We start from the raw sequence: 11,986 nt of genomic DNA on the forward strand, positions 1-11,986 counted from the left end.
TTTACATCACCTGACAACAGCTGTGAAAACTGGGACAAGGTTCATGACACTGACTTCACAATAGTAATAGTGATGTTTAGCTTAAACACATGATGACAAACGGTATATATGTCCATGTAACTGATATTTGTCTGACACTGTAATTCATAACAAATTTGTCAAGTTACCACATTAACATCCTGCAGTAACTTTTGCTAATGACTGACAACCAGTGGTGGGATGTGACTAATCACATTTTAAGTATTTTTAAATACTGCACTGAAGTACAATTTTGAGGTGCTTGTATTTGTCTTAGGTATTTAAATGGTAATTTATACTTTTACTCTCCTACATTTATCTGACAGCTTTAGTTTGTTTCTTTTTATATGTAAAACATATAATGAGTTAATCAGTTTTATATACAAAATATTTCCCTCTGCAATGTAGTGAAGTATAAAGTAACAGTGCTGGCAGCCCTCCTCCTCCTCCTCTCTGAAGAAGGCAAACCTTCATCTAATGGATTTCTGCAGGTTTGTCCAAGTTGAATTTTACACTTGTAAAGATCTTTTTTATGAATTTAATACCTGTTTCATGATCGTACTGGGGCAAAAAATGATTAGTGACAACATGGCGTTGGAGGAAAACCCTACAGGACAGCAAGTTTTGAGGAAATTTAACACATTTTGTTTAACAAAGATGGGTTTAACAAAGATGATTGTTGCCACCAACAAGCCAAAATGTGGGAATTTGATTAATTACAGCTTAGTTCTCTGACTGGACCTTGACCTGTAGGGTTGACTCTGATGCTGAACAACTACCACAGGAGCAAATACTTTATTCTGCTCAGCTGCCTGTCTGTTAGAGCAGCAGCTCCACCCTGTGATAAAAAGCTGTCATCACACCAAAACACCCGACAGCTGCTACTGTACACGTACTGTATTTCTTTATTTACAAAACCATCCCCAGGAAAACAAAGTGCTAGGTAATATATAGTACAAAAACATACATCAGACAAACAAGAAAACGGATTTTGATTAAGAGAGAGAGAGCGAGAGAGGTAGAGATAGAGAGAGAGAGAGAGAGAGGTTCTCAGGGTTCAGGCCGGGACGTCCAGGTTCTCGTCTCCTCTCGGGTATCCCTCCACCTCCATCGCCATCAAAAACTCTGCAAAGAAAAACAAGACAACCACAATATCTCATTATTAAGGAAACCACACACTCACACACACACACCATCCATATTTGAGGACCCTCATTGACACAACCCTTATCCTGTAGGATCCCTCCTGTTGCGCCATCTGGTGGCAGCATAGAGAATGAGGTGATACTCTGTGTCCACTGGTTTGAGCTGATTCCCTCATTCTTATTCTACTGAGACACACTGATCCAACTCGGAGGCGCAGAGTTCATGGGGAGAAATGACACGTTGAGTCCCTGCATTCATTTCCACAGTGGATTGTTTCATATGACAAAAAAATATATACAAAATAAAATATACATATCCATTATGCCTTCAGTATAATTTCACAGAACCTAGAGTCATATAAAAACAGAGTTGTGTTTAGAGGAGTGACTCAGCTCCTTAAGGCTAATGATTTAAAACTCCTTAATAAATATTTGATTCTTTGATTAAAAAAAAGTCAAATGTACAAGCATGCGTACATAAAAATGCTGAGGCAGATATTAACTACAATTCCCAATGTGCATTTTGTCAAGAAACAAAGAAACATCCAATCAGTGAGCTTAAAATGAGCCCCTGATGACAAGTGGAGAGAACTGACAACACAATCTGCAGCTTCAGTGACTTCACTGTTAGATTTGCGCCTCTGATTGGTTGTTTTCCATGGCAGTGGTGTCTGAGGCTCATGGGTATTGTAGTATTAAGAGCCATTTGCTGAACACTGAGCATATTTTTAAAGAATATAAATGAAATGGAAAAATCCCTTCTGGAATCAGAACAAATCCCTGGCAACTTACCAAGCAAATAAATAAATAAAAACAGGACGTTTAAGTCAGTTTAGCTCCATGTGTCCCACCTTCTGTGTAGTCGACGTCCGGCCGTGAGGAGACGACGGCCCAGGCCAGGCCCACCAACAGCGCCACCACCAGGTTCACTACAATCCACGGCCGCAGGATCTGCTGCTCTGAACCTGGAGGCCTGGAGGAGGAGAAGAGATTATAGACCAGAATAACAAACTGATGAAGAGATAACAAACACAAGAATCCAGATTTCACTGAAAATCAAGTAGAAAAAAAACCCTTTAAAGAATCATAAGAGTTTAAATGGATTTGGACACTTTATCAATGAGAAAGAAACAATTTCTTCTGAGAGTCAGTGCGGATATCAACGTACCAAAGTATCAATAACCTGGATATCAACGCACCACAGACATATTTTATTCAAATATCCCCAGGTAAAACATTATTCACACAAATGAGAATTTGAAAGGAAGTCAGTAAATCACCTTCACCAAGTTTTTCACAGTTGACTTCAAAAACATAAAGTGAAGACGTTCCAGAAAACAAAAAAATCAAGAAACTGTGCCTCTAATTTTGGAAACTCATTGTGAGAATGATAAACTATATTTTCAATTAAAATTTTAACATTATGGTCACAAGGAAATCACATTCATGCATCTACAAATAGAATTAAATAAAAGAATGAAAACATTTAGAAAACTAAAAATTACATGAGAGTTTGAAGAAATGTTTTCATGTGTCAAAGCTCTTTTTTTAATATTGTTATCTATGTAAGAAAATGTCACCTATGAGCTTCTATATATCACTTAAAAAATATAATTTCTGTTTGCTTTTTTTTTCAAGACGACATTAAAACTGTCAAATATAATAAAAGAAATTAAAGTTCTCACCACAGAGTCTCGTTGGCTGTGGGATAAAGGTTGATACGATCACTGGTCATTTGTTGGCTCAGCGACAGGATCAGGGCTATAAAATACACTGAAAACAAAGACAGACGTTATAACACATCATCATCATCATCATCATCATCATCATCACCATGCCCTTGTCTTGTGTCACTTACAGAAAGAGGCCAGAACAGTGGGGTCCAGGGTGAGGAAGCCTCTCAGGGCCATGGAGGCCTTGGCCAGGTTCACTCTGCAGGTGAGACCAAACACACAGGTGTTAGTTCTTCTTGTTTATCTAAAGTACTTGATCGGTGCACAGGAGTAAGATAAGTTGATAAGTTTTTAGGATTGTTTCTGAGGTCGAATGTCATTTTCTTCCATGATTAAGTTTGGGCTAATAGCGCAACAGCAGCTTATTACTTAAAGAACTAGAATCACCTCCTCGTGGTCGTATCCCTCCGCCACTCAGACTAGTTCCAGGTTACATCCCTGTTTATCCAGAGTCAGAGAAAATATGAACCGTTTGTGTGAAATTTTGTCATAACTGCTGTGAAGTCTTGAGTAACGGCTAAAAAGTGTTTTTTTTTTGTGGTCACACTGATCTTGACCTTTGACCTTTGATCACCAAAATCTAATCAGAGTCAAGGTCAACGTTTGCGCCAAATTTAAAGAAGTTTCTTCAAGGCGTTACTCAGATATTGCATTCACAAGACCAAAATCATGTTTTGTGAGGTCATCATGCCCTTGACCTTTGACCTTTAGTCACCTTAATCTAATCAGTTCGCCCTTGAGTCGTTTGCAATCGTACGATATTATTCTGTGTTATTCATCTCATCAGTTTTTTTTTTTTTGGATCTGTTCAAACAGCCCGGCCCACACACACCTGTCGAACGCAGACACGGTGCTGATGGCGAGCAGCAGGTAGAGCAGGGACTGGGCGGGGTAAGCCAGCAGATGGTACTGCTGCAGCAGGTTGGGCAGCGTGGTCATCTGTTCGCCCGCCAGCACGTACACGACGATGATGTTCCACACCGCGTAGCCGGCCAGGAACCCGTGAGAGAACAGACCGATCACCCTGCACACACACACACACACACACACACACACACACACACACACACACACACACACACACACACAGGACAACAAGTTAGCTAATGTTACACCTGGGTCATGAGAAATACTGCTTTCTGATTGGCTGGTGATTGTTTAAATTGCTGATTACTGTTGTGGGATTTATGCTCTATGTATTCTGGGAAATGGAGTTGTGTGGCTTATGTGAACAACTACAAATACTTGCATCGTGTGTGTGTGTGTGTGTGTGTGTGTGTGTGTGTGTTTGCAGACCTGAAGCTACTGTGGACCCTCAGTGCGACGTCTCTGGTGGTCCAGATCTGTCTGGGGTCCATGTAGTCATCCATCAGCTCTGAGTGTCGGAGCTGCTCCACTCGCTCTCCCTGGAAACGCCCTGCATGAGTCAAAATGTCAGACGTCAACATTCAAGAGTTCTGTGTGTGTGTGTGTGTGTGTGTGTGTGTGTGTGTGTGTGTGTGATCAGTGTCTGAGGATAGACATCAGCTCGGCCTGCGGAGGATTAAAGAGGCTGCTGGTGCCAACAGCAGCGTGTTCTGGGTTACTGAGGGTTTACATGAGAATACCACTGAAGAGCAAATCAAATCCTGATTGGTTTATATGAGCACAAACTTATTTATGGGTTGTAATGTACGGTCACTTCTTACACATCTCACCAGCAGAAGAGCCTTTTTCAGACTTTTCTGTCTCTGCAGTAAAAAATATTCAGTCAGTATATATTTAATTCATCACGTCTCACACCACAGTCCAGCTGATTAACGAGATCAATAACATCAGTGAACGATGTGAGAGGGGGGACATTTAGTTCATACAACAGAAAATAAGTGAAAACAAACATGCATTATTTTATGTATTATTTAAATCCAGTTTACAACATTATATACTGCACGAAATAGAATAAAATAATATCACATCACTACATTTTCCTCTACTTTAAAGTTAATCTAAATTCAAATTTTCTTCCATTTGTGTAACTTTTATTGAGTTAGTTATTAATAGTTATTATATTCACTGTTGTTTTTGTGCCTGTTGGTTGTATTGTTTATATTATTATTATTATTATTAATAATAATAATAATAATAATAAACAACACTGTATGTTCTTCACTATGTTCTCTATGTGTTACTGCAGCAAAAGCATTGTTCCTGTTCCTCTAAGAAGCCAGAGCTGGAAGCAGGAAGCTACAAATTTAATGGTGACTTTAAACTTTACAGCGACACACTTATTTTTTCCACTTCACTTTTCCAATGAAAACAAGTTGTGAACACAGTGATCATCTGTTTTTACGCTAATATGTTGAACTTGTGATCAAACAGCTGTGTTCTTCCACATCCAGCAGCTAAAATATCATTATTATAAATCATTATACAGTGTTTTAACCTTAAAAAATGTAAAACAATAGTTTGGATGATAAATTGAAGCTCAAAGGTGAAACTTTCTGAAAATACAAATAATACTACACAAAAACAAAGCTTTGACACGGAGCCACTTGTTCCATGAAGCTGTAAGAATCGGATCCACACTCACTGTTCCTCTCCACGAAGACTTTGCCGACCGGCTGGCTGTGTCCGTGGGGGGCGGAGAACAGGGAATGCTGGGGGATGGGGGACTGAGCGTCTGTGATGATGTCGTCGTCTTCGGCTCCCAGGTCGTTGCTGTAGTGCTCCGTCGCCTTAGCTTTCCTGCCAGGTGACACGAGGAAGAGGATTTTGGCCAAAGCCACTTCTATCCCGACAACTCGCCCTTAAATTCATGGTTCCCAGAGGATGAACCCTGAGGACTTTCCTTTGGTTCATCAGTTAATTCGTTTATTTAACGCTGGTACTCACTTTTTCCTCTTGGTCTTTCTCACAGCTACAGTCGTCTCCTCTCCATCAGAGGCCGGCTCAGCCATGTTACCGTTTGGCACGTCAGCGTGTTCTGTTTCCTGGTCTGACAGAACAACAGAACAACAGAACAACACCAGGACTTCAGAAATGAGGAGTTCGTCATCTTTACAAAGCTTAACCCCCCATATGTAAACGTACTATACTAGTCTGAGTGGCGGAGGGATACAACCACGAGGAGGTAATTCTAGTTAATGTAATGTTGTGTCTCTGTGTCCAATGGGGTTTGGACTTGACGCACTGTGTTTTACACACAGTTCTGTCGTGTTACGTCTGATGTAAATATACAGGTGAAGAAAGAGCAGGTGACGCAGGAGAAGTTTAGATACCGATAGTCGGCGCCTTCTTCTTTTTCTTCCTCTTCTGTGGTGCCGCATCCGGCGGCTCTGGGGTCAAAGGGTCTCTGCTTTCAGAGTGGCTCCTGTTGACCCCTTCCTCCATCTCCATCTCCACACCCACTGCAGAGGAACACAGTAGAACACAGTAGAACACAGTAGAACACAGTAGAACCGAGAAGAACACAGTAGAACAGAGAAGAACACAGTAGAACACAGTAGGACAGAGAAGAACACAGTAGAACACAGTAGAACAGAGAAGAACACTGTAAAAAAGAGTTGTAGAACAGAGTAGTAGAACACAGTAGAAGAACACAGTAGTAGAACACAGTAGAAGAACACAGTAGTAGAACAGAGTCATAGAACACAGTAGAACACAGTAGAACAGAGTAGTAGAACAGAGTAGAACACCGTAGAACAGAGTAGTAGAAGAGTAGTAGAACACAGTAGAACACAGTAGTAGAACAGAGTAGAACACCGTAGAACAGAGTAGTAGAACAAAGTAGAACAGAGTAGAACACAGTAGTAGAACAGAGTAGAACAGAGTAGAAGAATACAGTAGAACACCGTAGAACAGAGTAGTAAAACAAAGTAGAACAGAGTAGAACACAGTAGTAGAACAGAGTAGAACACCGTAGAACACAGTAGAACACAGTAGAAGAATACAGTAGAACACCGTAGAACAGAGTAGTAGAACAAAGTAGAATAGAGTAGAACACAGTAGTAGAACAGAGTAGAACACCGTAGAACACAGTAGAACACAGTAGAACACAGTAGAACAGAGTAGAAGAACACAGTAGAACAAATAGCAGAGTAGAACACAGTAGAACAGAGTAGAACAGAGTAGAACAGAGTAGTAGAACAGAGTAGAACACCGTAGAACACAGTAGTAGAACAAAGTAGAACAGAGCAGAACACAGTAGTAGAACACAGTAGAACAGAGTAGTAGAACACAGTAGTAGAACACAGTAGTAGAACAGAGTAGTAGAACACAGTAGAACACAGTAGTAGAACAGAGTAGTAGAACACCGTAGAACAAAGAGCAAAGTAGAACACAGTAGTAGAAAAGAGTAGTAGAACACAGTAGAACACAGTAGTAGAACACCGTAGAACAAAGAGCAAAGTAGAACACAGTAGTAGAAAAGAGTAGTAGAACAGAGTAGAACACAGTAGTAGAACACAGTAGAACACAGTAGTAGAACACGGTAGTAGAACAGAGTAGTAGAACATAGTAGAACACAGTAGTAGAACACAGTAGAACACAGTAGAACACAGTAGTAGAACAGAGTAGTAGAACATAGTAGAACACAGTAGTAGAACACAGTAGTAGAACAGTAGAACACAGTAGTAGAACAGAGTAGTAGAACATAGTAGAACACAGTAGTAGAACACATTAGTAGAACACAGTAGAACACAGTAGTAGAACACCGTAGAACAAAGAGCAAAGTAGAACACAGTAGTAGAACACAGTAGAACACAGTAGAACACAGTAGTAGAACACCGTAGAACAAAGAGCAAAGTAGAACACAGTAGTAGAACACAGTAGAACACAGTAGAACACAGTAGTAGAACAGAGTAGTAGAACATAGTAGAACACAGTAGTAGAACACAGTAGAACACAGTAGTAGAACAGAGTAGTAGAACATAGTAGAACACAGTAGTAGAACACAGTAGAACACAGTAGAACACAGTAGTAGAACAGAGTAGTAGAACAGTAGAACACAGTAGTAGAACACAGTAGTAGAACAGAGTAGTAGAACACAGTAGAACACAGTAGTAGAACAGAGTAGTAGAACACCGTAGAACAAAGAGCAAAGTAGAACACAGTAGTAGAAAAGAGTAGTAGAACACAGTAGAACACAGTAGTAGAACACCGTAGAACAAAGAGCAAAGTAGAACACAGTAGTAGAAAAGAGTAGTAGAACAGAGTAGAACACAGTAGTAGAACACAGTAGAACACAGTAGTAGAACACGGTAGTAGAACAGAGTAGTAGAACATAGTAGAACACAGTAGTAGAACACAGTAGAACACAGTAGAACACAGTAGTAGAACAGAGTAGTAGAACATAGTAGAACACAGTAGTAGAACACAGTAGTAGAACACAGTAGAACACAGTAGTAGAACAGAGTAGTAGAACATAGTAGAACACAGTAGTAGAACACATTAGTAGAACACAGTAGAACACAGTAGTAGAACACCGTAGAACAAAGAGCAAAGTAGAACACAGTAGTAGAACACAGTAGAACACAGTAGAACACAGTAGTAGAACACCGTAGAACAAAGAGCAAAGTAGAACACAGTAGTAGAACACAGTAGAACACAGTAGAACACAGTAGTAGAACAGAGTAGTAGAACATAGTAGAACACAGTAGTAGAACACAGTAGAACACAGTAGTAGAACAGAGTAGTAGAACATAGTAGAACACAGTAGTAGAACACAGTAGAACACAGTAGAACACAGTAGTAGAACAGAGTAGTAGAACATAGTAGAACACAGTAGTAGAACACAGTAGTAGAACACCGTAGAACAAAGAGCAAAGTAGAACACAGTAGTAGAAAAGAGTAGTAGAACAGAGTAGAACACAGTAGTAGAACACAGTAGAACACAGTAGTAGAACACAGTAGTAGAACATAGTAGAACACAGTAGTAGAACACAGTAGTAGAACACAGTAGAACACAGTAGAGTGCTGTGTGGAGCTGCAGGTGTAGACTCTCCTCTCACCTTCTCCCTGCTCCTCTCCGTCGATGATTTCCTTCTTCGGCTTCTTCTTCTTGCTCTTGACGGTTGGCATGGTGACGCGTCCCTGTGAGAGGATCAAAGGTTCAACATGGCTGAACGCGGCGAGTGACCGGGATCTTTGAGCGCGTGACAGTGGACTGTGATTTGGGTCAGTCAGTGAACGTTTAAGGAGGACGCCGCGGTGGCGCGATGGTGATGCCTGGTTCAGATAACTGGATTAGCCTGAGCCCTGAGGACAGGTGGGGAAGGGAGGCTTCAGGTAAAGGTGTATTTTACAGATATTTAAAGAGAGTTTGGTCCTGTTCGGTACAAGATAAGACTTGTTCACATACAGTTTATCCTGGTTAATTAATCTAAAAAACACGTTTACCCAAATCTTACTTTCTTTGGGACAGTTTGGGCTCCAGTGTCTTGATCCAGCAGATCTATAGATGTTGAACAGGAGGAGCCAGATATCGAACTCCATCCCTACTGTTTCTGACGCTGATGAAACGCCTCTGTGTATTTCCCCATATTTAAAAATAAGAATATTTAACAGTGAATTCCAGATTTTCTTTATCTTGCCATTGTTTTCTTGGTCCGCTGCTACATGTGAGAATGAACCTCGTGGCTTAATTAAAAATAGAAAGACATCCGGTTTCTGTCCATTTCCAGCTTTTCAAAATAACAGGGAGCAACACCTGGACGAGATATAAGAAGTCAGGTGCATCATCAGTCAGACTTCAGAGAGACGTCTGAACTCATCTGTCATCGGTTCTTTTTTAAGTTACTTTTTTGGGGGGTATTTTTTATGCCTTTATTTTGACAGGACAGTGTAGAGAGACAGGAAACTGAGGGACAGAGAGAAGTGTAACGACATGCTGCAAAGAGAAAAACCAGGGACCCGCTCTCCACTGTCTCTGTGATTGGCTATCTCAAACCGGACTATGGTACAATGAATTCTGGGTAAATTAAGACTTTTTTCAAAAAAAAAAAAAAAAAAAAAATGGCGGGACCGAGGAACCACATCCAACCGCTCAGCTCCATTTACCTCAGCAGAAAATGTTTATCTTTTGGAAGAATTCGTCAGTTACAAATAGATAAATTGAAACAATGAATGAAAAATAAATTAATTAAAAAAACTGATTTGGAAAAACAAAAACTGTGGTCTCTAAAAACTCTTCCTTTCTCATTTCTCTCTCCATAACAATGTTAGCAAACCACAAATTATGTTTGCCTGTTTTTGATGTTGTTGGGTGCTGCTCAGCGCAGGTGTCTTTGATTGTTACCATGGTAACATTGGTGTCAGGTCCACAGTGTTGGTCCAGTCTTAAATTCGTCTAATGAAAGTCAGACTGTTTCACAAAATTAAAGACTGACTCATTTTAAGGCAAAAACAATAGACACCTTACCCCCGGGGCTAACTCAGGCCTAAGGCAAAGCATGTTACCATGGTAACAACGAATGACACCTGCACTGAAGAGCAGCACCCAACAACAAAAAACAGGAAAACATAATCTGTGGTTTTCTAACATTGTTATGGAGAGAAGAAGGAAGGGAAAGAGTTTTTATAGACGGCAGCCATTTTATTTTCCAAATCAGATTATTATTATTTTTTATTGTTATTGTTTTGTTGTTGTAAAACTTCCCTGTAACTGTTGAATTCTTCCAAAAAACAAACAACATGCAGGTAAACTGAGCTGAGTTGGATGCGGTTCCTGGGTCGGCCATTTTTTTTTTTCATTTTTGTGTTAAGTGTTAATTTACCCATAATTCATTGAACCACAGTCCAGTTTAAGATAGTCAAGAACTAAACTGTTTTTTGCAACGGATGAATTCAGACGTCTATCTGAAGTCTGACTGTTTGTGAGATATAAGACACAGTCAACGTCCATCTTTGTGAAACTTTCACTGCTTATTTCTTTTCCTCTGAACCTGTTTATACTGTACCGCCATAAATTCCCTGAATACTTGATCAGTTTTACAGCAGGACGACCTGATGACACAGACATTCAATGATCATACTCATGCAGCTTTTAGTTCGAGCTCTACATGGTGCCACTTAGTTAAGAGTTAAGAGTTTAACACCAAAACACAAACACAAACAAAATATAAAAACATGATACGATGCTGCATCAATATGAATTAAAATCAGTATTACTTCAGTTGCTGAATGATAACTCTCTTACTCTGGCTTGAGTTTTTCTAATTACACACCTGGTTTATGTCGTAATAAAGAACAAATTCTAGACAAAGACACGTTTAAAAGATATTTCCAGGTGCATTTCAGTGAATGAGTGTCAGTGCTCACCTGTGCGGCTCAGTCTGTGTTGTACGGCTGTGAAGAGGAAACACTACAGACAGTCACTGTGTCTCTGATCTCATCAGGCTGAGGGAAAGTGTCTTAGGGTGAGACTCAGTTCAAAAACTGTCCCTCCTTCACTTTGTCTTTGTCTCCGTCTCTTTGTCCTCGTCTCATCCTGAAAGGTGAATTCAGAGTCACAGCAGAGTTTCACGTCTTCAGATGAGAAGCCTGAAGCGTGAATCAGAGGGAGGAGGTGACATGAAGCAGAGAGCAGACAGAGACGAGGAGAGGAGGCTCATCTACAGATTTGAGACTCGTCCCCAGTGGAGGGGGGGGGGTTTAGAGTGGCAGGTGGATCTTGCTCTGAGCCCTGACAGCCTCTGGGAGCTTTGTGATTGGTCGATCAGCTGCAATGTCACCAGCTGGCACGGCTACAAATTAGCCACAGATGCTAATAATCTCTCGTCCCGTTTGTTCTATAGAAAAAACACAACTTTTAAATAACATCCTCTGTTTTTATCAACATGTAAAGTTCCTACCAAGTTGAACTGAATTCACATTTAATCACATTAAATCACAGTTACAACCTTAATGATTATTAGTGAGTAACAACAGGAGACACAGAGTGGACCATGACAGATGTTACAGTGAATATCAAGGTTTAATTTTAACTTTATCTACATGGTAAGAAGCCACGTCAACAGTTTGCATCAATGTGAGTCATGTGATGTGAGTCTGTATTAACTGTGGTGACCTCCTGACCTCAGTGTATTAACAAAGGGACATATTAGCTGAAAATTC

General features: G+C 40.2%; 1 protein-coding gene across 1 annotated transcript; it reads right to left on the reverse strand.

Annotated features, from left to right (window-relative positions):
• Positions 1-903: 903 nt before the first annotated feature.
• Positions 904-11,655, reverse strand: tmem237a (transmembrane protein 237a). The gene is made up of 11 exons (XM_056388526.1): positions 11,192-11,655; positions 8,884-8,965; positions 6,154-6,282; positions 5,768-5,870; positions 5,466-5,620; positions 4,193-4,313; positions 3,729-3,920; positions 3,022-3,095; positions 2,849-2,936; positions 2,015-2,136; positions 904-1,143 (listed from the first exon to the last, which is right to left on the reverse strand). The coding sequence occupies exons 2-11, from the start codon at positions 8,951-8,953 to the stop codon at positions 1,076-1,078; spliced, it is 1,122 nt and encodes a 373-aa protein (XP_056244501.1). The 5' UTR covers positions 8,954-8,965; positions 11,192-11,655; the 3' UTR covers positions 904-1,075.
• Between the last annotated feature and the right edge of the window lie 331 nt (positions 11,656-11,986).

Source organism: Seriola aureovittata, chromosome 11, assembly GCF_021018895.1.
Source record: "Seriola aureovittata isolate HTS-2021-v1 ecotype China chromosome 11, ASM2101889v1, whole genome shotgun sequence".
NCBI classification, from domain to species: Eukaryota; Metazoa; Chordata; class Actinopteri; order Carangiformes; family Carangidae; genus Seriola; species Seriola aureovittata.

Excerpts from the sequence above, each read along its gene's own strand:
- tmem237a (XM_056388526.1), bottom strand. The coding sequence starts at position 8,953 with ATGCCAACCGTCAAGAGCAAGAAGAAGAAGCCGAAGAAGGAAATCATC. Across the intron at positions 6,283-8,883 it reads CGGAGAGGAGCAGGGAGAAG|TGGGTGTGGAGATGGAGATG; the intron begins GTGAGAGGAGAG and ends GTTCCTCTGCAG. Across the intron at positions 5,871-6,153 it reads GAAGAAGGCGCCGACTATCG|ACCAGGAAACAGAACACGCT; the intron begins GTATCTAAACTT and ends TTGTTCTGTCAG.